Consider the following 26,709-nt stretch of genomic DNA (forward strand, 5'->3'; position numbering starts at 1 on the left):
CGTAAAAAGAATCATCAACTGTTCTGATTCTTTTTAAATTATTATTGCTATTAAGCGGCCGTGCCTGCATAATTATTACTGATTCTTATTATTATTATATATATATTTGTTTTGTGTGTACAATATACGTTAGACGCGCGACATATTCTACCCTATTATAATTTAATAATTATAATGATATAATATTTGTCTCATTATATTATACATTATTATACTTTATATTATATTAATATTAACTGTTACACCGTGAGTTACCCTTCTTCCCATCCATATCACTACGCAAGTCGTTGTCGCTAATCGCGATCTAAAAAGTAGGAGCGGACGGCGCACATATTATAAGTAAATAAATCACCTACCAAAATGGTAAAATACAATTATGATTTGAGCAAAAGGAAAGCAGGTTCATACTCATTTTTTATAAAAAATATTTACATATAAATAAATGTATATATATATGTATATAATATATTAGGCTATTTATGATAGGTATAAATGTATTTATCATAAATATTAATTATTATGTATTAGACATTAACAATATGCAAGAATAACAAAAAATAAATAAATAAATAAAATAAATAGAGGATAAATACATACAATTTTTCAAGTTATTTAATAATGAATAACAACTTACCTGTAAAATTGGTCGGTATATGGTTCAGTGTGAATTAATAAAATTAACAAAAACTGAATAATAATGATTTAAAGTTATAGCAATAATTCTTATCAAAAATAAAACAATTTCCGTGAACAGTAAAATCTATAAATAATTTGATATTCCGTATTCAAGTTGTCGCCTGTCGACGGGTGACGACACGAATTTTAACAATGTAAGTTGGCATGGAACTTTAGTCTGAACAATAAGAATATTTTTATTTTAAATTATTTATAATATTCAATAATAAATAATATTTCAATAGAGAGTAGGTAATTATTTTCAAGTATATGTATTCATTAATTTACAATGTATTTACTAGTTATATTTTTTTAAATATAAATATTATAGTTGTGAATTATAAAATAAAAAATGGATAACAATAATGATGATAGTCATAAAAAACGAAAAGGTGGAGCTGAAAAAATTCGTGGCAAAAACAAAAAAAAAAAACAGTTTTAGGAATAAAGCATTGATCAGTTTCTTTTATACTAATATGTACAATTAATATAATTTATTTATACTGGTAAGATGTGTTTTAGTACTTACCTATGTAAGTAAATAGTATTACATATATATTTAAAGCAGGCCAAGTGGTTCTTAACAAATATAACAACTAGGTATCATATATCTATCTATTCACGCCTCATTAATATATTATAATATAATAATTTTTGTATTAACAATGAATACACCATAAAATGTAAATAAATATTTACTGCTCGTCTGCTCCTTTAAAGGACTAAAAAATACCTTCAGTATGGTGCACTTGCCCTCAACAAAAACATGGGGTCACAAAAAAGTTATTTTCCTGGGCCGGTCAAAAATTCCAATCCGCCCCTGCACGGGACGACATAAACTTATCATAATAATATTGTTGTTGATGTATAAACAGATTTAAAACTACAGTAGAGTTTCGAAATAAAATGTTTTTTACGTAATACTTGAGAAGTTAGAACATAATATGTCACAACATGGCTTGCAATTCTACATTTATAATAAGATTAATACATGTTTTTCATATTTGTGTACACAGTTGATTGGATAGAAAATGTGTTATTAAAAAAATTAAAATTCTGAAAAAATATAGTATTGTATGTTAGTCGTTCGTTAGAAAATATAATAGTTATACCTACTTATAATTTTTAATATCTAAGTTAAAATATTTAAAATGGTTTTTTTAAAACGTAATTTGTTGATTAGGGTTGTGATAGCAATTGTTATATTTTACTGGAAAGTCAATGGTAATTATTTATTTTATAATTATGTTATACTAAATAATGTTCAAGTAGTAAACTAATGATTTAACTAAAGCTTTTATTTTATAATGGAATTATTATTTTATTTTTATAATTGTTAGTTATTATAGGTACAATTTTTTATTAGTTATCAAATACCTTCTTATCGTTAGTAAATGTTACTGTTGTACGAAGAAAATAAATCAGTAAGCATCACCCACGATTAAAGACAGTTTCTTAAGATACTATCTTTTATTGTGGCATCATCCACAAATATTAAATTGGTTATCAATGTTATCCTGTAATGCATTATAATAAATTGTTCAATAAAAGTGCAATTCAGTAATATTTGTTGTGGTGCGCGAACAGTATATTACCTATATTAAGTTATTAAGTCTTAAACAATAATTGTTTAAGACTGAATAACACAATTATTGTGTATATCAATTCATAGAATTCATAGGTATTTTCTTTTGTCATTGAATTATAAAGTAATGATAAATAGGTACACTATTTTTAATAGAATGCCTATTGTTTAATGTTCTAGGCGAATGTATGGGTAAGACTGCAGATTCCAGTTATACGAAATTTTTATGCTTAATTATTCATAACAAACCATCGTAGCGGATTATGCCGACGAAAGTAATTTTATCTATAAATAAAGATCCTATAATTGCCTCATCAAACTTACAAGTACATCTTAACCACTTGTCCGAGTGATATGATACATGGCGAGTGAAAATAAATCAAAACAAATCTATTTATACAACATTCACACTCAAACAAGGAATATGTCCTAACATTACTTTTATCAATTCCCAAATCCGACACAGTAAAATATTTAGGGTCATTTCTTGACAAAATACTCACATGGAAAAAACACCTCCAAATCAAACGACTAATAACCCTAAACAATCGCATGCGTATGCTTAGACCACTGCTAATTAGAAATAAGTGCTCCACTCTAAACACCAAATTAATAATGTACAAATCGCTTATTAAACCAATCTGGACGTATGGACTTCAACTGTGGGATGCAGTAAAAAAATCTAACACTAAAAGAATCCAAACGTTCCAAAACATATCATTCCGACGATTAGCCAATGCTCCTCCCTATATTTCTAACCATGCTCTTCATAATGATCTCTATATGAAAACAATAGTTGAGGAGGTACACATTTTTTACACACGATTTCATAAACGACTCCAAACTTATTTTAACCCTCTTATAAAAAATCTTTCCATCCTTACTCTCCCAGGAAATCCTAACCACCGATTAAAAAGGAAATAGTGCCGTGATCTTTTACAAAACTTAAATGTCTAACGTATCTTGACAAAAAAAAAAAAGTAAAAAAACAACTAACTAATCAATAGCCAAGAGTCACTAATGGGTGGCTGCTGAATTCACAACTTTCATGTCTTTTAATTACTTTCGTCATATAAACTTATTGTGAAAAACTGTATAAACTGTTTTATGTCAAATAAAAAAAAATATATATAATAATTCATAAAATAATTTTATTTTTATTTTTACAAATAATTAAACTTTAAACTAAATTATTAAAATTGTTGTTCCAAAAATTTTATTAGAATCACTGAAAACAGATGGATTAGATAGTAAGTATTATTGTTTTCGTTGATCGTTATCTATTTCATATGCTTAACTAACAGATAATAACATCATGAATTCACTTTATTATTAGATGGGTAATTTTTGTACCTATCCAATATTTTTTTTAATCGAACAATTCACATTATTGTACCATCTTTAACTAACTAAGTATATTATTATGTTGTATTATTTTCTAATAATCTATAATTTATATGAAGCTTATAGCTTATTATTTTTAATTGGAAGTTTCTGTTTTTTATTTATATTGTTGAAAGTGTTATAATTTATATTTTTTTAGAACGGACAGGATTCCAAAATCTTGCATCAAAAGTTGGTTGTTTCGGTACGTCGTTTGTATCATATATTTAACAATTAATATTATACTTGTACAATTTGTTTTTATAACAGAGTAATAAATTAAAAACTGTATTTTGATAATTTTTTTCGAATACATGTGTGAATTTGCCTATTTTTTTCCAATAATGCACATTGTATTTGGAATTTTTCAATGTACCTAACTAATAACTGTTTAATAAGAGGACATTATAGGTTAGGAGAAGTTAGAATATGATTTGTTACAAAACAAATATATTTTTAATTTTTAATCAAATTAAAAAAAAAAATTACCTACTACTATTTTATAATTTAAATTGTTTAGAAGTAAAAGACGAAGATACTGATTTTAATGTGCCCAATGAATGTAAGTTATTATTTATTCAAATAGTTACTATACTATATTATACTATTATAATGATAATATGATATAGTTCCTGATCTTTAAAATGTGTATTACGGAGCGATTTTTCAAGTCAAATACTATTTATTGATTCTTATATTTAATGAAATATGTTAAGAACAGGTGTTTTTAACTATAAATTAATAAGCCGTTAGCTCCAAAACTTGTTTTAAGTAAAGCTTGATTTACCAAAGGGGTTAAGTTATAATCAGATGCTTTTTTACATTTCATTGCAGTTATTTTACAGTTTTTCTTGATTTTCCCATCAATTATGAACAAGTATCTTTATTTTTTTATATAATGTCAAAACCTGAGGCGATTTCTTATGACAGTTATATCTGAAGGTCTACTGGACTGATTTTCACTATTTATTTTTGTAATGCAAGTATTCGGTGTGCAAACGAGCCACCAAAAGAGAAAAGTCCAAAAAGTTAATTATTTAAAATTTAAATAGTTATAAGAAGTATAAAGTTTGCCGTAAAAAAAGTTTTATTTTTATTTTTTTTAAATTTTTATTAAAAACTAGTACCAACAATTTATAAATAATTTATTTTTAATAAAAAAAAAAAAATAAAATAAAACTTATTTTTACCGATACATCCCTTTAAAATATAAATTTTGAAAAATCTTTCTTAGTACACAATGAAATTATAATATTAATCTATCCTCAAAATTTAAATTCAATAACTCAAATCGACTCAGCGTTGATTATTATTGAAGTACACTTCCCGTAATATTTATTTTTATTTTTATTTAAAAATAAATTATTTATAAATTGTTGATATTGGTTTTTAATAAAAACTAGTTGTAATAATAAAATGATGAATGTACCAACACATAAGTCAAGTTGTTATACCAACTATATAAAAACCATAAGATGGCACATTATTGCATCTTATCCACCGTATTGAAAAAAAATTGATACAACTTTGAAAATTAAGGGGTAGAAATTATAAACTCAAGGACATAACTCGCGGGGTCCACAATAGTCAATAATCCACCATAGATGGATTGCCTACCTGATAATATACTGATGGCATAATCATAAGAGAGTCAAAGTTTGAAATTCTTTACGGGCAACGAAGTACACGGGATTAGCTAGTCATGACTTAATACGACACCAACTATTAACATACCTGTGCAATAATTGAATGATTATAGTATCTTAATGTAATAAATTTGTGTGTTTATTTTGAATTAGTAAACAGGGACAAATATAAATTGTATTTTTTTTTTTGACTTATAATTTTAGATTTTGAGCGGAGCGAGGAATGTATTGGTTTTATAATGATGTTTTATTTCTTTTTTATTTTGTAAACACTCTTTCTCCCCCTAAACTTGCTCAAAAGTACAAGTGTAGCATGTTTTCTGAAAGGTAATGTTCTTGAGCTGGTACTTTAGAGAGGTCATTTTTTGATTTTTGAAATGATACTTAAAATAAAGATGGTTAAAGGAGAAAAATGTACAATTTCACGATAATGTGGAGTATAAAATAATTACGGCTTTGTTTGTAACCATAGAAACGAATAAAATTAAATAAAAAAGATCCTCTCGTCTGCTCAGAATCGTTTTTTATCGAATGCAATCATATTGCATTCAAATCAAATACCTACAGTAAAATTACACTATCCTGTTCGAGAACCGAAGGGACGATGGACAAACATCCTCCACCGAAATGCGTTGACCTACTTTTTTAGATTTTAGGTTAGAATAATTTTAACTCAGATCAAATTTATTTTTATTCAAACTATAGGTTATAATAATTTATCATAAAATAACCTTCAATCCTGACTTGTTCTTTGAAATTTTAACGATGTTAAAATAATACTAAATGAATAGCTTAAACATATTATATATATATGCGTATACATTATACACTGTATAATTAAAGGTCTATTTGTTTGTGACATGGTAACTGTATATATCTTAGAGTGTAAAAGTTATGAAAAATATCTTAATTTAATTTATTTTAGATAAACTACGAGTTGAAAAACGAATTGGTAAGTAATTAAGTAGTTTTACGTTAGCTGACATCTAATTAAGTATAATAAATATTTAATCCAATATAAATATAAATTTTTTTGGCATACGAGTTTGGCAATATTTTTCAAGAGAAAATTCAAAATTCTAAATGAACTACATACATTTTATGTAAATGTATGTTTAGTTTGTTCAAAAGAGGCCATTTGCTACTAAGATAAATTATTTTTTTATTAATTAAGATACAGTTCAATGTAATACTAAAAATACTAAAAATCCAAGATACTCTGCAAAATATAAAATGTAGCAATACAATAAAATGATACATAAATATATAATTTTTAATTCATAGAATTGTACGACTGTACATGCAATAGTAATAATAATAAATTCATACAACTAATAAGACTCAGATTAGATACAGATTAAATAATATAAATATTATATAATATGCATTTTATTTAATTACTAAATGAAAAACTCTAATGCGTATTATTTAGACTTTAGAGGATGCTCACCCGCATGCATTGTCACCGTCTTACAAACTAAAAATCGTTACACGTGGACTAAGTGCACTGGGGCTCAGTGGCGTATTTAAGATTTTGTCCAGGGGGGAAAACATAATTTCCTCGACCGTGGGGGAAGGTACACTTACCAACATTATTAAACTTACGAGTAAAAAAAAGACCAAGGGGGGATCTATCCCCCCCGTAAATACGCCACTGCTGGGGCTGTAGTCCAAGTTAGGTAACTAAATTTTCACTCTAGAAAGAGGAGATTTTGTACTGCGCAACATCGTTTTATTTTTTTCATTTCAGGTCTACGAAAAAAGTTTTAAAATCCATTATTTTTGTGTTTTTTAAACTTGAATAACTTTTTTTTAGTTCTGACATCGTAAAAATAAAAAGTGTATTGCACAGTCCAAAATCCAAGGCTGGACAAGTTAATTAATTATTTTAACTCGTAATGTTAAGTTTATAAAGAAAGACATAAGTTAGGTTGAAAATTATGTTACTTTATTTATTTATTTAATTTCAAAGTTAAAAGTTAATTTCATAAAAGTAACTTAATTAGTGAAAAATAAGTTACTTTTCTTTTTTTATGAAAAATTAGTTATTATACCTTTTTATTAAAGCTTAAAAAATAACATAATATAATGGAAGTCTTACTATTTAAAAAAAATGTATGTAATTGTATTAACTACATAAATTAACTCGTTAAGACCGTTAAGTAACTTAGTTAAAAGTAACCTTTCTTTTTAACCTTACCTTAACTTTTTTACTAGATAATACCGAGCTTTGCTAAAATCTCTTTTTTCTAGCGTAAAAATTTGGTTGTTTAACTTTGGCTATAACCCTAGTGGTTTTTGCCCGCAAGAAACATTTCTATCGTTTTAAAACGGAGACAACGTATGCAGGTGAAGCGTCTTGTTAAAATATGTTAAATATAAATATTTATTATGTACACATTGAAAAAATCTGTTATTTTAGTTTGTAACAATGTTATTTTGTTTAAATAAAAACCACGTAGTTATTTTAGTTTTTGTTTTATCAAAGCATGTTTTTGTAACTATATTAGGTATTTGTGGCCACATACAATTTGATATACATTGGTTAATATTTTGCTTTTTATTGGAAATAATTATCATTGTCATAAATCGCCAATATAATAATATTACGACTGTTCGTCATTATAAATTCGCCAAAAACAAACGTCATTATAAAAACGTTATCATAAAAACTGATAAAAATTAACGTATGTAATGTAGTAGAATAAAAAACACAGAGTTGTGGTATCACCGATATGATTAAATAAAAATATAAAGGGTTTTGGAATAATAAATTTAATAACCGCATTATACATTGGTACATGTTAAAAAGAAATCGACGCGTTTACTTTAGTAGTTTGGGGTTTGTGGTTCCATTTCCTACTATATGTGTTTATAATATGTATGTTTATAACGAAATGCTATTCATTTTTAGTGATTTATGTTTATTATTGTATATAAATATAAGTAGATATATGTGGGATATTATTAGACTGATAACAATTTATCGGTATATTTTTTCGTATAAAAACGTATATTTAGTTATATCATTTGTTGCCATTCTGTTATATTGATCATTTTATAGTAAGGAGTGTCTTGAATTGATTGCGGTTTAATGCGAATTATAATAATGTTATATTACGAGATTGTATACACAAGTACAATACGACATACGTGTGTTGTTAGAATTAAGTGAAAGCACTTTGACTATATATTACATTATATCAATGTTAAATTCTCAAAAGTTGAACTCGGATAAGTATTAGAATTTTTAAGAGGACATATTTTTTGAATACCCCTCAAACAGAAATTTTGTTTCTTTGACATTTTTAACAGTGATATTTATTAAAATTACTAAGATTATAATACTTAAGTTTAAGTAATAATATGAATAATGTAAATTTGTTATGATTTCTTAGAGATAATATTGTAAATAATTATAAAATATTGATGATTTTAGAATCATTTCAGAAGATAAAACACGAATTAACTAGTAAGTTATCATTTTAACAAAGTTTTTTGAAGTTCCTTATATTTTAATATAGTTTAATTTATGATTTTAATAATTATAATTTTAGTTTACCCAAATATTTTTTGCATATTATTTTATTAAAATATAATGGCTATTTTCTAAATATTTTAGATTATATTAATAATTTTTTATTAATTTATATTTTAATGGTGTTTAGTCACTGCAGTCAAAGTACATAATAAAATAGAGCATTTTGAATATTTTATTATATATTACGTTAACCACGAAACACAATGTTGATCGATAAGTTAATTTAATTTGTATACTACTCCTGATAGGCTAACCTAAGTTTCTGCTATAGAATATAGAAACAATTTGAAATACTTTATTAAACCTGAAAAGTTCGATTTATGGCCTTTCACAATTTTTAAGTGAATGCTATACTTGCTATATTTTGACTTATGATGAAAAACAATTTTCATTATATAATACATGACTAATTAATTGTTAAATATTATGGCTGCAAACCATAAATTATTGAATGCAATACCTACACTATAATTCTAAATATTCCTATTTTCTACTCAACATAACTCACGAAAATGCTTATCTATTAATGGATATTAACTATATTTTAGTTCAACAAATAAAATTTAATTTAAAAAAACTCAATTGTTCAGTTTGAAATGTTTTTATTCTACTGTGATGAAGTTATGATAAAATGTAACTAATAACATGTTGTGTATTATTTCTATATTTACATTTTAGTTTATGGGCTCAGTTATGTGTACCATCTTATAGATTTAGTTAAAAGACCCGGTATGTATCTATAACATATTATTATTTCCAGTATATGTTTGGTTATTAAAAAAATTTAAAAAATAATTTTTATCGTTACCGATTTATTTTGAGTCTATATGACGTGTAGAGTATAATTTTTGAAAAAGGTAAACACTCGATTGAATATGGATAGATTTTAGAAAATTTTTTAAAAGTATTGTATACAAAATATTTTTTTAAAAATCAACTTTTTATCATTGTAATTTTTAAATTTTTACGTTTTTGAATGACCATCCATATTTTATGTCATATTTCAAAGTAGAATATTCTGAGAATTCCATATAAATTTATATTTTGAACAAGTAGTTATTTGTATTACTTAGTTATAAGTAAGGAACTGACTTAAATGTTTTAAAAAATAAGAAAAATGTCCTAAAAAAATACGACATAATGCCTTAAAAAATGCACTATAAAACTTTAAAAATGTTATTAAATTCGATAAAAAGAAAATTTTGAAAATGTTGTGTTCTTCTTCTCTTTGTTTCTTCTTGTACATAAGCACGTATTCGACAACGGTCGGATGGTTTAGTTTTCGGCATTTTTCAGACTATTCGAATTAAACTAACACTGACATACGACTAACGACTCTACGAGTATCTACTTCTAATCGGACACCAATTAGTTTTATACAGTGTATCGTAACGTTATCGAGATTATTTGATGGGAATTACGCATAGCCGTGTAGATAGATACTATCAGCCGGTCTTCGTAAAAATATCTTATTTACGAGACAAAAAAAATATTTAAAACAATTTATATTTAATGTATATTTTTAGAACTTTTATAATTCCAAGCAACAAATATATACATAAAAAATGACCTAAAAATGCAAAAATCCTAAATAAAAGTTTCATTTTTAAATTCTCTGATGTATGAATTGAATTATGTACTTGGAAAGCATTGCCCTAGGCTACCTACTAAAAGATATATTTTGCATCAAAGACCGTTCCCTAGCTATAAGGGAAATGAAATATAGTAGATTCCGCTTAATAGAGACACCGGTTAATTAGGACAACCGCTAAATCGGGACAATTCTTTAATTACAAAAACAAATGTACCTATACTAATTGTAAGGTAAACCTTCATTGTTTATCTGGGCCGCGAATCCGTATAATTGGGACATTTTTACTGGCTCGCGTAATTGATTATTAGATTAAATTTATATTACATAAATTTTATCTTATCGTATGTTCAAATGTGATGTGTGTTAAATGTAATTTTTTTTTTTTTTTTTTATTGAACTTAAGCCCGGCGACTAAGGCCATTAGCTGTTGTAGGGGTTATGAACTGTGGTAGGGGTAAGGGTTGGTTGGATAGGTTGTGTTTTTACGGTTGGTACGGTCGGTTTAGGAACACGTGTATGTGTGGCAAGGTTTTTGCGCACTACGTACCCAGGTGGTCACCCATCCGAGTACTAGTGGCAGCGACCGTTGCTTACTCTTAACCACATGAGTGATTAATTTCAGCCACTGCACCGCGCTGAGCCACGTAAATGTAATTTATATGTATAAAAAACAATTAATTTTTCAATAAATTTATATGTTTGGTTTTTTTATTTCGGATTATTGGGACAAAATAACACGTCATAATCGATGTGTCCCAATAAAGCGGAAACGACTGTATAGTAATAAATATAGAATTTACTATTTAGTAATACTTTGTTAATTAACTTTAAATATTTGCAACTTATTATTTCAAAATTAAAACTTTTGTATAATTTTAGAAAATTATTTTGCTCGGGAATATAAAATTAAAATATATTATGCGTTATTCAAAGTAAAAATTGTAACAAATAAAAATGGTATACATTATATTGTTTTGCAATGACTTCAAATCATTTAAAGAATATTTTCTTAAAACGTAAAATTTTTCAAGAATACGAGTGTTTTTATTTAAAAATATCGTTTTATACCCTTATACGCACTAATTTAAGAATAGTTTAATATAATTAATGTCTATGCTATGTTTTATAAATATTATATAGTATTTTTATATTAATGCGTTATTTTAATCTAAAACGTAAACTTATACTCTTTAACATTTTTCCATTTATACTTGATAGTATAGCATTAAAATAAATAAAATAGAATGATTATGTACTTAGTTGTACATTTATAAATTATTTATTCATTAAAATGCTTAAAAACTCTCAAATTCTTTTAATTATGATTTCATACTCAATTGTATCAAATTTGTGAATTCATATTGTTAGCTTAAAATTAGTCTATGAATAATAAATTAAAAATATCGTTCATAATTTAACAATTTTATTTGTAAGCTTATTAATTTTTTTATATATATATATATACATTATACCTATATACCTACTTCCTTAGTTCAGAGTTTATTGTAAATGAAGTGGAATAGTAAAAAAATTGTGAACGTTTTTTTTAATTTATATCATTAAAAAATCTCTTGACTACATATGAATCATAGCGTTGTTACGAGTTTATTTTTATAATTTTATACTCGTATAATATAGATAAATATATTATAATAATACTAAAATATATTACATCCAAATATTTATAAAATTGAAATTTATTTTTTTAGAGCAAATGCTTCCACCTGAAACATGGTGTAAGATTTTAGGTAAATTATTATAGCATTATAGTGCTTCGTGTTTCACAGAAATTAAATAAATTGTTTTTCAACAAAACATAAATAAGGTTGTTTAATTTTTTACAACAAATAGAAAAGCAATAACTTTAATAATTGGTATTCAATTAATTATTAATAATTGTATAATACGTATTTAAAATGTTGAGTATTTACCTATACAATTTATTAATTATGTAGTTGTTTTATGAAGTTTCTTAGTGTAGGTTTAAAAATAAATAAATACATTGTACCTAGAGTAGAAACATTAGCTATTATACATTATCTATTTTATCACTATTCAATATATTTCTATTTTTTTTCTATTACCCCTATTCTATTTCTATGATTGAAATAAAAGAGAATTTTTAAATTAAGAAAAAATATATATATTTTTGTCAAAACCTTCTAAAAATTTAAAAATAAATGTAATGATAAAGAAGAAATATAATGATTTACTATATAATAAGAATTTAAGTTGATAAGAACATATTGAATTGAAATAGATCAATATCAACGAGAGAATTAGGTAGTTATTTATTATTTTTTTTGGCGAACAAAAATTCTCGTGATATATTTTTTATTGTATTTAAATTTTAAATTTAAGATTTAATGAGATTAATACCTACCAGAATATCTTTAAAATCTCATATTTTCATAATGAAAAATAAGTTATCTATTCCAATACAAAATGTGTACGGAACAACCGGAAAAAATTCCTTATAATATTATTATGATTATGAAGTTGTACCTATATTAACTTTTTAAACTATAGTATACCTAAGTTAAATTTTGTGTTTAATATTTTATTGTCATTCTAGAATGTGTAGACTCAAATATGAATTTAAAACCAGGTATATGTTTAGATGAATATTATATACTTATAATTTAAATTATATTAAAAAAAAATAAAAATTAATATATCGATTTAACCAGATAGGGCATCACGATTTTATATTGATTGATTGATAAATTAAAATTCGTGTAAGCGTCTTTAATACACTTCTAACTATTCCTTAATGAGCTATAAATACAATTATATAGTTTGAAAAAAAATGTTAGGTACAAGCTAATATATTAGTTCTCTAATATATATTTGTATAATATTCATTTTGAGTTTCTTTGGTTTTCAATTAAAATTAATTATGAACGTAGATTATTCTGAGTGGAGCGAATTGATGTTACAATTATTTGTGCTTTTATTTATTTATTTTTTGGTGTATGGCTTTACAAGGTAAGTAGTAAAAAAATAGTTCGATATTTAAGTTTGAGAGTGGTTTTGGATACCAAATTAGATCTGTTTTGCGGAAAAACTAGTTTTATACTAAGTTTTATGTTGATAAGATAGGTTAAGTAACGTTGGATTGTCTACTTATGCTGGACAATCGGCGGCGTCAGTGTTGTTGGTAGACGACGACGATTCGTTCTTTGCTGGACGGTGGCGTCAATACTCAATTCTACTGGGTTAGGGAGGGTGATCTACAGACCCTGTTCAAGCCTTAATGCCATTTGCACGTGCGTTAAGACGTCGTTATTGATGGCTCAGAGATGTTTGCATCTTGTTCCGATGAATAACGGTGTTTTTACCACCGTCTTGTCGTCACAAGTCACGGTTTCAGTTTTATATATACGTATCGTAAAGGCGGGTTTCCACTATATACGTGTACGTGTACGTGCATAAAAATACTTTTCTGTGATTGGTTGGAATGTATAAACTTTCTGGTATACCAAAAGTTTACCATGCATACCGATCAATCACAGAAAAGAATTTTCTATGCACATTTTCTCATTTTCTAATTACGTATGTAGTGGAAACCTGCCTTAAGGGTGTATATTCATGTATACCAGTTACTTGGTATCGGTTGGTTTATACGAGTAAGCTACTACGATACAACGGGTAAACGTCGAGGATGGGATAATTTCCAACCTAACCTTTTGGTTGTGTTGTATTACTAGATGGTTTTACTTTTCATTTGATGATTTATTGAAGATATATATATTTATAGCCATACCCGATAATATAATTATCTTTTTTTTCCAGTTTTGAACCGACAACCGGGAGGGGACCGCTTTCGCATTGCTTCCTTCCGGGATAGAATATACCTAACCTAGGAGGTGCGCGTCATCTATACTGCGTGTTGGTTTTATTGCTTAGTAGGTTTCGTGAATCGTTGTATTGATGTTGCAGTTATGATATAACTGGATGCGCTAGTTGTATGGCCACTTGTGCTGTACCGTTACATATTGCATCTACTTATAACTTCAAAAATAAACTACGTAAATAAAAATAATGTAAAAAAGACATTTACTTATAACCTTATATAGGTACATGTAACAAGTCTTGGTATTATTACTAAAACAATAATCAACAATTATTGTTTGTGCTTTTATTTTAATAATTAATGATTACTGGAACAGCCATTTTAAATTTTTTTTAGTCTATAATTGCCATTTAAAATTATCACTGAATGAAAATGTTTGAAAATTTAATAGGAGATTCTTCATAATTTGTTCATTTACCTGTTCAAAAATATCAACAATATTAATAACTACAATATTTTTTTATAAGCTTTTGATCAAAATAATTGTTAAAATTTCAACTTAAATTTTGAAAACATTGTCAATATTTTGAATATGTATACTTCATTTTTAGTAAGAGATTAATAAAAAACTTTCTTTTTATATCTAAAATTTGAAAATGTAATACAGGATTTTTCATTGGCTTTTCTATCTATCCAAAAATAAGTTAAAATATAATGAAAAGTTTACCGGAAATAAATTAGTATAATTTAATTTTTACAAAATAGTAAAATCACAAAAATATACTAACTATATACACTTTGATGTAAACAATTTATAAAATCTTTAATTTTTACAACTAAGGTTTTAAAGTGTAACGGGATAGTTAAATAGTACTTATTACCTAAAAAGAAATAGTCGGATTGTAACTAATTTGAAAAAAGGTGGTGGTGAAACCTGGTGAAAACAGGTAGTGTTCGAACTGCACTTGGGCTCAAAAAAAGTATTTCCTCAAAAATATCATGCATTTGAAGAGGACTAACATTTAGAAAACACTCATTTCCTTTTCTACTCACATGCTTAGGATTGAAATTGATGTTAATCATTAATGTGGTTAGAATGCAGTATATGAAATGTTTATGTAAAATAATAAGTTGCAGATTCCATTTATCGCAATCATGGTATTGTAAAAATACAAAATTTGCAACTGATTACAAATCTAAAATATAAACTGAAAAATGATGTTTTAACACAATTAAAAATAGGTACTTATATTTTGATACAAAATAAACTGATACAAGATCTTCAACTACACGGTACCAGAAAAAATAAATAATATTGAAAAATATATTTATATATCTTTATTATTTATGCTCAAAAGCGAATTATTAAGCTAACATTTTTAATTGAAGTTTGTTATTAGTTTATTACTACAAAAAAATAATCGAAATGAAAAAAAAATTAAAATATTAAAATATATTTATAATTTCATACTAACATGATGTAAGTATAAAACTATTATTTTTAACCATGCCAATGATTTAAATTATTGTCAGTTCTGAGCCTGTAAGTGGGAAAGGAAATGAGGCTTTTCTAAACATTTAACTCCTTCAAATGCATGATATTTTTGTGAAAAATACTTTTTTTGAGCACAAGTTCAGTTCGATCATTAAATTTCTTCAACTCAAGTGCAATTCGACCTTTAATCATACTCAAATGTAATACAATGTTCTTCTAACCAAGCAATTTATACTGGAACTAAAATACTTAATATATATATATATATATGCATTATATATATCAACATAATCTTTTGTAGACATTTGTATTTAAATTTAGAGAAAATTACATGTTTAAACGACGTATAACGATGTTCGTTATTTTGTTATAGGTAAAAATATCATTTATGAGCTTAACATTTATGTATATTATGAATTTATTTTTACGCAATGATATTTTAAAAATATTTAGATTAATTTTAAGATATTTCCTATTTATATCCTATAAATATATTCATACTATTTTACGGTTAGATGGTATATTAACTCAAAAGTCAATAAAATATTTAGGATATAATAAATGTAATTTTTCCGACAAAAATTAAATTAACCTACCGTACTATAAATAGTAAAATAAATTCCTTTTACCGCTTTATCAAAATATATATAGTGGCTTACGCCTAGTGATACAGACTGCTAGACATTCTCCACTCAGCATTATTTTTCGTATACAATAATATTATATCATTAAATTCAAATTTTAAACATAAATTAAAATTATACCTACTTGATACCTAAAGCACACCAGAGCGGTATAACATGCTCACAATTTTTATTTCTATGATACTAATTTATAATTAACTGTGAATATTTATGTTTTAGATACTCCATTTGGCAAATATATCAATTATGTATCAATGAAAATAGGTGAGAACTAAGTGTAATTTTTGGACTGAGTATTATATAATATTTATTTTAATTCCGAGTAATCAGTAATGACCCTGTGCTTTTTTATCCTTATAAATTGCAATGGATTGAGACTTTGACGGGATATATGTAAATTCTTACGAATTATTATTACAAATATGAATGTTTTGTGTGTATGCTAGTATATGTGGATGAAGTTGTGGTTTGTCTAAGTCACTAAAAATCATTAATTTGTTAATTTAATTTAAGCTGAACCCGTGCATTTCATAGCCCGTTAAAAATCCTACCTCTTATATAATATCTTAAACTGTGTGTTAAATTCGTTGGATTTCTGTTTGTTTGTTTTTTTGTCCTTAGTGCATTTCTAAACGGCTGGACCGATTGCGACGAAATTTGGTGCAGATATAAATTAGACCTATAAGCAGAACATAGGCTAAGTTAAAAAGTGATTGGCCCACACCAGGAGGTGCTCAAACATACATTTTGAGATTTACGAAGTAAATTTTTGTTTATAGATGGTTGCTATGGCATGGTTGTTTCCATGGTAATAAACAAAGGACAGACAGATAGAAATCTATTTATATATTATACATAGATTATTATTCTTAATTTCTTTTATTTCTGTACCAAGGACAGACAGACAAATTATTATATTATTGAAACTAATGGTAACTACCTATAAACAAAAATTTCCATCTTAAATCTTAAAATGTCTGTTTGAGCACCTCCTGGTGTTAGGCCTATCACTTTTTAACTTAGTCTATCTTCTGCCATAAGTCTAATATAATATCTCTGTACCAAATTTCGTCGCAATCGGTCCAGTCATTGAGGAATGCATAAAGGACAGAAAGATAGAATTCTGTTTATGTATTATGTATAGATTATTATTCTAATAATATGTATTATGTACTACTAAAATCATTTGTAAAGAATAATAATACAAATAACAATGTTGCTATAATAGATGTTTGGTTATGTTGTATTATATGTATGAATATTTTATAAGAGATGTTAGTACGTAAGAAATAAGTTAAGAAAAACTATAGATAATAAGTAAAACAGTAAAATTCAATAAGTTAAGCAATAGTTAATTATTCACAGAAATAGGTTAAAATAACAATTGTGCAATTCGGTGCCAGTAAACTTTATATTACAGTTAGCATAGTAAGCAAGATATAATAATAAGAAATGTAAATAAATTTGTTTAATAATTTACAAATCGGGTTAAAATAACAATTACACAATAATCATAGTATCTATAATTGTAAATTTAACGTAGTAATAGAAAAATGTAGAACAATCGATAGTAATTCGATTGTAAGTGTAATATATAAGTGAGATGGCTAAGACAGCAAAGGTAGTCAGTGGTGGTGATCGTGTGACTCGATCACCACCGGACGTCGTGTTTAAATAAAGTTCTTCTTTTGCGTTATTTTGTGTTTAACTTTATTTTGGTATACGTCCGAGTAATCGGCGTATACGACAGTTATTACTATTTAAATTATAAAAAAAAAATCACTTATCAAGCATTAAATAACTTTTCAGAACACATAAATAGAAATCTTGTAGTCCATGAATACCTTTTGTACTCTATAGTCTTACCGACTGTACCCATGAGTTTTATAGATAGATTGATAAATTAGATCAACTACTATTAGCTCATTAATATGGTTCTCTTTAATACAGTTCTAATTACATTTTTGCTAATTAATATCAATGAAACATAATTTAATTACCAATTAGTAGTTATTACTTTTTTTCATCATAGATAATTGTGATATGTTCATTTCGTTGTATTCTTTGTTCATATACTTATCATATTGTTTCTAGTTATAAATTATTAATGTGAGAAATTAAGTATATTGACATTTTGAAATGTAAATTTTTTTTGCTAATTTGATATATTGACAGGTTTATAAAAAACGTTTTTGTTAGAAATAAATATAAGTATCCGCTTTTTAATAGTGTCTTTAAAGATAAGACTGCATATATAAGGTATCCAAAATTTGACTTAGCCTAAGATTTTCATTTTCAACTTTTTATTTACATATCTCTCTCTATCATTTTAGAAGTTTTAGATTCTGTCTTAGGTACTCAGTAAACAACAATGTCTTGGATGTTATATTCTTCTGTTTCATTACCTGATTATAATTTCGGCGGGTCTAGCTTGTTCTTGGGCTTTTAATGATTTCTGTCATTTTAACTGACTCATTATACATACATTTATATTTTAAATGTATATTGTACACATTTACAGGTTTGTCTTAAATAATTAAACATAATTATTAAAAACATATAATGATATAATTTGTTTAATTTTTATTTTTTAGACACACATTCTCCGGCTATTCGTTTTTGTTTTATAAAAAGTAAGTAAACAAAAACTTTGTTATTATTTTTATATTCTGTAATATGTTGGGTAGATTATTTTCAATGTAGAAAAAAAATCCCTTCGGAATATTTAATTAATGTCATTTATAACATTAAAAGTATGTGTTATGTATTAATATAGTTAGTCCGTATATATAAATTATTGTTATGGTTTGTATTGTACTAAGTTATCAGTAGCTAATAAACTATCTACCTAATAATTCTTAAACAATTATTTGGTTAGTATAATTCTTATAATTATACAAACAATATACTTATAATTATTATAGAATATCACTGATCAATGGCCTTCTATCATACATTCACTGCATTACTATTATAGATGTTGTGCATCTAGGAAAGCGCTCCCAGCAGACATAGGATTAGTGAGGGGATATAATAATATTTTCATAGTTTTATGATACTTACTATGGTTAATTATATTATAAATACTATTTATGATTTAAATATGTTATACCTACTTATAATATTTTTTTTAAGTTATCTATAAGAAAATACCAATTTAAATTTTACCTTATTATTTTACTGAAATTATATTGTTTTGTTATTATAATATGTTTATCGACCATAATTAATACACAGATAATTCTTTTATAAGCTAGATAATATTTTGGAGATAAAAGAAAAATTTAATCTAACATGTTTTAAAATGCTCAAGTTCAAATTTATAAGTTTGTTATTGTTTTTGTTTCATTGTAATTCAAGCCTGCTACGGTAAGAGTACAGATTATTTAATAATGAAATGTACCACATATTTTAATAGTATAGTTATAAATTAATAATTGCATATTATCCAGAATATATTATTTGCACGACATTTATTTAACTTTTTATTTTAGATACGTTAGTAAAATCGAGAGATATTATAAGTAAGTTATTGAGCTATAATTATATTAAAATATGGGTGCCTATATTTTAATATAAACATAATTATTGACTGCTAATAAAAATTTAAAATACAGAATATAGATAATTCTGTGAAAGTATATCTAATTAAAAATACTTTTATTGTGACTACCTAGTAAGCGATCAAGATGACCAGAAAACAAAAAGAGAAATTAAATTGTTCAAGGGTATGAGTTATATTTTACAATAAATTACAAAAAATATAATTTGTTGAGACTTGATAATTAATGTATAAAAATAATAAGGTTAGAGGATTTTACTACAATATGGCCTCAATTATTGTCTTTATCTAACAAACGTACAATATAATACATTTCTGATTTGATGAATCAATTTTAGCATGTAATTTTTAAATCAGATAAAAACTAGATATACTTAAAACTTGCTTAAAATTATATTTGCATATATTTATCGTAAAAAAAAGAAAATTACAAGCAGATAACCATAACGTATTTTATTTTAAATGGGATGCTTGACCAATTTACTTCAATATTAAAATAAAGAACACAATATTCGATCGTCTATGTTGTATGTTTATAAGATGGATACAATGATGTGTGTTTTTGTTTGTTATCGAAACAATACTTTAATTTATAACTTCAGGGGTGAGTTCCAGTGGTAAATTGAATGTCTTTGATGCATTGTATAGGTCAAAAGTAAGAAGTATCTAGCAGTTTTCAAAGGCGTCGGGAAAAACCAAAAAAAAGTGACGGAAAATAGGAATTTTTACCAATAACCAGTTTTTAATAAAATCGATTTTTTCATATTGTTCTAATTCTTCTCTAATACTCTTAACTAATTCTAAACTCCAAAACAAATCACTGTAAATACTTTAAATTTTCACCAAATGTTTACATTAGCGTTATCTATACATAGTTAAATTTTCAAAATATTCTGTCTTTTTTTTTTTAAACTATTTTTAGACAATTGAAAATTTCGACTTTTCTAAGTATTTTTTTAAAATATCAATAAACAATTGTATATCAAAAAGAAAACTTGAAAATTTAATATGAGGTTTCGTATAAGTTGTTCTTATTTCAGTTAAAAAAAATAATAAAAAAATAGTTAGTAACAATTTTTTTTTATAAGCATTTAAAGTTAAATTTTTTTACGAAATATATCAAGATCTCGAAAATTTTTAAAATTTATATAAGTAGCTAAGAATTGAAAATTTAACACAACATTTTCCATAGGTTATGAACAGGTTTTTACAATAATTATAAAAGAAGTTGATTGAAGAGTTATTTGTTATAATTAAAAATTACTAGTTGTAGAAACTTGAAACATACACCAGTTGTTTAAATTGCCATTTTCTGTACAAGATTTAATTTTATAATATTCAGGTCATTAAAACATAAACCATCTTTTTCACTACCTAGTGAAAAATATATCATAGACTGATAAATTATCTTTGTTCAGAATCGGGTTTCGTGTGATATGATACCTATCACTGCATTCAAATTTAACTCATTCATTATAGCATTGATTATAAATTATAATATATTATCTATATTATATAGTATTTATAATCAATGATTATAGTGACCTATTCTATGTACGAACTCTACTAGATACCAACTGTACTGCAGAACATAACCCACTTGATTTATTATTTTCCCTTTAATACGATAATATTTATTACCATTTTGATGAATCAGTGGAGAGTTTAAGTCCGTTAAATTAATTTTTAGTTATTTTTTTTTTTCAATTCAGTTAGAAACTGAATGTGGGTAATGTGTTGAATCGCTGGGGTGGATCCAGAAATTTACCAGGGGGGAGGGGGTAGTACGATACTTAACTTATCATATCTGACGAAATTCGATCCTCCAACTATAGCAATATGTGTAAACGTGAAAGACGCCTACTTTTTTCTGCCATTAAATTTAATTGATATGGCACCTCACTTTCCCAAAAAATTAGCAGGCTTTTATCTGCGTGATCACAATCAGAAAATTAGTAGAATTTTGACTTGCATCTATTGTGGTTTTTAAATCTCGAATAAAGTTATTTTCAGTATGCAGCATATTTTGTAGCTGTTTTGCTGATTAATGCTCGTTTAACTTCTGGATAATGAGAGCATCTAAGTTTAACTTCTTTAACTTAATAGTTTCGTTTATATAATATATAGAATATAGATAATCAATATATTATAGCCAGCCGTTTTAAAAATAACAGACAGGAACAATAATTATTGTCATCAACCATTATTGTTATTAGTTTCAATAATAATAATATAATACAATACGCAAATTAAAATATTGTGTACCGAGTACCTAATTAAATCTCATAGTGTAATTATTTTTAATCTATGGTATAAATTCTTCAAATGCACTTCATGAATCATAGCGTAAGTATACTTTGGAAATTGAATGGATATCTTGAAGGAGACCTCATCCGTATTGTATATTATTCTGATTTTTGAAGGTTACTAAGAACCTATGATGGTTAGGTTTGGTTAAATTAGGTTAGGTATGTTTATAATTTCGCAGCGTCGTCAGTTCAAACATGAAAAAAGGTATGTTTATAATACATGGTGCATAGTGAATAGTACAACATACTGAACATTTATTGCAAATCATCACTCATTCACAATTTATGCTGTAATTTATTGTTCATTTATATCAAAGATAAAATTACATACCATTGTTGAAGTATTGTTTTTGATGCATATTTCATATGAGTAGAACCATTGAGTTTCTAAAGTTAAATAGGTACACCTTCTATGTTAACAACTAATTATCATAATATTATGAAAATGTATGTAATTTATACAATTTGTGGTATTATAATATAGGATTTATTTAATACAGTGAAAATAATTATTTAATTAACTAGTGAAATGTATTAAAACGTAATTATTGACTGTTAATAAAAATATAGAAAATAGATAATTATGCGAAAGTATATCTAATATAAAAATATTTTTATTGTCACTAGCAAACAAAAAGAACGACCAGAAAACAAAAGAAGAAATTAAATCGTTCATGAGTATGGGTTATATTTTAAAATAAATAAATAAAAAATATAATTTTATAAGACGTGATAACCATATGGCCGCATTTATTTTATTGTTTGTATCTAACAAACATACAATATAGCAAATTTCAGCTTTGATGAATCAATTTTAGCATGTCATTTTTAAATTGGATAAAAAGTATATGTAATAGTTATAACTTGCTTGAAATTAATACATGGATTTATCGTAAAAAAGAAAAATACAAATAGATAATTATAACGTATTTTTATTTTAAGTTAAATATTGAAACAATTCACTTAGTGTTAAAATAAAGAACACAACATTTGAACGTCCATATTGTACGTTTGTAAGATGAATATAACAAATGCAAATATTTATAGATATATAATTTTTAATCGTGAATAAGCTTGTATATTTCAAAATAGTAAAACATTGAAAGATATGGAAGATTATATAATTTAGGTTTTGTATGTATCATAAAAATTGGTATTAGGTGTTTACAATTTACAAATATTTATATAAATATATATATATATATGTCAAGAATTAAGAAAGTATTTCATAATATTAAAAATTATAAAAGAAATCATTGTAATTGTATTTATAAGTATTTCATTTTAAGATTTATTTTTTTACATATTTGTAAAAAATTATATATGTTGTATTCCTATTCATTACTATAGTGATTTAATTTTTAACCAACGGTAACTATTTAAATAAACAAATTAACAAAATAATACTCAATTTTCTTGAGCCCAAACTAAATTCATGCTTGAGTGACTTTATACCAATTTATAAATGTTGAAACAAAAAAGTATAGACGCCATTTGAATATCAAGGAATCTCTTGATTAAATTTTATTGAAAACGATCAAATTGTTCAAAATGTTAACGATTATAATAGCTACATAAAAGATTTATATTTTGCTTATGATTATAACATTAATGATGTACCTGTTTTAATATGTTGTAAAAATTATGATAATAAAAAACAATAGATATATTAAAAAATACTTTTTTACTATTTTTTTTCGATATAATGGGAGTTTAGTATTTACTGTTAAAAAAATCATTGGGTATGAAAATTTTAATAAAAATCGATCATTAGATTTATTATTATAATAATTTAAAGTTTAATGATAGGTTGTGGAGTTAAAAAATTATAGGTTATGGTTTACTCTTTAGTTACGTAATAATTTAAAGATTGAAATCATTTCATTTATTAATTTCAAATTTTAGGCGATATAGCCGATACAGGTAAGTAATTTTAGTAGATATCCGAAATTTTTCGACCTAGTCAATTACATCATATATTTGAAAAATGTATTCTTTTATTACAATGAATAACTATTTAATTGTATTTGTTATTATATGTTAATATTTTTAATTCTTCATATTATAATATATAATACACTGTGCTGTATAGCAGAAAATTAATCTCGTCAGGTGTTTGTAAATTATCCAAAAATCTGCAAAATTTACACTATAATAGTTTTTGTATGGTGACCTAATTCAACATAATCGAGTGTGTTCTAACACGATCGCTGTACATTATCACCTTCAACATAAGTACGAAGCTAAGAATTATTCAACTTATTCTTCGTATATATATATATATTTGTATTTTTATATCATTTTAATCTAACGGTGTATATTGATGTACATTAATGTACCTATACTGTCTTACTTATATGGTTTAATAAACTTAAAAACATTTTTTTCTTGATTATCTCTGAGAATACCTGTATTGTTGTTGTAATAATATCATAAAATTATACGATATTATATATTTAAGGTAGGTACTTTTCTTATTTCTATGAAATACAACATTAAATTCGTTTGAAATACTACATAAAATAGAATATTTATTATGGCATTCACACACTGTGATTATTAATCTAATACAAATATTAATACATTATTACACGTCTTATCATAATACCAGCTAATATCATATTCTACTATTAGTTATCGTTATACTTATAAATTAAGTTAGGTTAACCTAGTACACTGATTTAAAATAATTATATATTATATACTTAAAAGAAATGATAAAAAATATTTCATGGTATAAAATATATTTTAGGATTTTACGCGCAATTCTTTACAGCATATGGAACTTATAAAATGCAGTGTAAGTATGATTTTTTTAAAAAGAAATAATACTTTAAAGTCATTATAATAATAATAATTTGTGAAAAATATGAAACAATACCTATACAGCATAATATAAAGTAAATAATTCTAATTGTTTCTTAAAGTATCGAATAATCAAAAAAATAATTATTAGTGACATTTTTTAATGAAAATTTGATAAATACATTTCTCACGTAAAATTTAAAATTTAATTTGAATTGTAGTATAAAGATTAGATAAATATTAATATTTGCGAGTAAATATAAATTGTTAGACGGAATTAAAAAGTTAAAATTTTTTTTTAATGATCAGATATAGTAAAATTTATAAAATAATATTAATACTATTTAAAATTATTTTGTTTTATTTTATTATTTATATAATATTCATTATATATATATTTTGGAGAGGGGCGGGGATTGGAGATTTGGAAAAAGCATTAGGAGATTGTAAAGAAAGGATGGAAAATATATATTCAAGCGAATCAGTAATAACTTTGAACCTTGATAAATTAGAGAAAATGTTCAAATAAAGACAAATTTAAGTTGATACCGAACTATAAAAAAAAAACAAATAAAAGACTTATAATAAATAATAATTTAAAATAGAATGATAAATTACAATTAGCCGACTCGATAAATATCGATAGATGAGTGAGTGACGATTGAAGTCATTATTAAACAGATATAAATTCATAAAAGATTGTATGTAATATATACTAAAAGGATGATAGATGTAGATTAGCTGCAATTTCAAAATGTTCATAAAATATTCTAAATACAAAGAAAATTCTAAATTTTAATAATTCGGTAACGTTATTTATGTATTACGATAAATATTTTATATTATTAACTGCGTTAGAACATTACAATATAATATGAATGTTTGCATAGTTAATATCTTAATTCTATATTAAATATTATCTTAATATCTTAATTTCTTTTTTTGTAGTTTATAAACGATCTCCATTGACTTGGTGTACAATTCAAGGTAAATAATAATTAATCAAGAAGTTTAATTTTTATATTTTATATTATGTAGTTTTAATAAATTGTAGTTTAATATTTTTGTGAGTGTTAATATATTACTCTGTTAGTTCAATATTTTATAAATATTTTATGTATTTAATATTATTAGAAAATATTTTTTAAGGGTTAACAATCAATAATAAATTATTTGTGTAACATATTACCATAGGTTAGGTTAGTTGTATTGAGCATTTAAGGTTAAGCATATTTTTATACTGTAGTATTAAATGTAGTAGGTACATATTATTACATAAATTGTACCGTAATGCTTTTTTATTTATAACGAAATATATAATAAAGAGAATCCATAATATTTAGAACTAGGTACTTGTGATGTGTATTATGAGTGGGTACAGATAAAATAAATGTCTAAATGTTCGAATATTTTAATCCAGCGTATTACTGTTCCTAAAAATTAAAATGTATTTATTTACCTACTCACTCATATCACGATCAACATTGTTATTTTTTTTTTAGACATTTATTTAAGCTACTATTGTTTGAATGAAATGTATTAATTCTAAAATCATCATTCGTTATACCAAATCAACAATATTTGTATATTGTATGCATTTATTTAATATTAATTTATGATTTAATTTATTTTTGTCTTTTAGCTTGTTACAGTAAGACCACATGTTACAATTAA

General features: G+C 24.8%; 1 protein-coding gene across 1 annotated transcript; it reads left to right on the top strand.

Moving 5' to 3' along the window:
• Positions 1-1,773: 1,773 nt before the first annotated feature.
• On the top strand, positions 1,774-26,709 carry LOC114120388 (uncharacterized). The gene is made up of 19 exons (XM_050200221.1): positions 1,774-1,899; positions 2,441-2,452; positions 3,484-3,510; positions 3,804-3,848; positions 4,164-4,205; positions 6,215-6,241; positions 8,729-8,761; positions 9,509-9,559; positions 12,134-12,172; positions 13,000-13,032; positions 16,579-16,623; positions 18,954-18,992; positions 19,854-19,883; positions 20,037-20,087; positions 22,858-22,908; positions 24,136-24,153; positions 24,983-25,030; positions 25,984-26,022; positions 26,678-26,709. Exons 1-19 carry the CDS (start codon positions 1,827-1,829, stop codon positions 26,707-26,709), a joined length of 735 nt encoding a protein of 244 aa, XP_050056178.1. The 5' UTR covers positions 1,774-1,826.

The sequence above is a fragment of the Aphis gossypii genome, chromosome 2 (assembly GCF_020184175.1).
Source record: "Aphis gossypii isolate Hap1 chromosome 2, ASM2018417v2, whole genome shotgun sequence".
Lineage (NCBI taxonomy): Eukaryota > Metazoa > Arthropoda > Insecta > Hemiptera > Aphididae > Aphis > Aphis gossypii.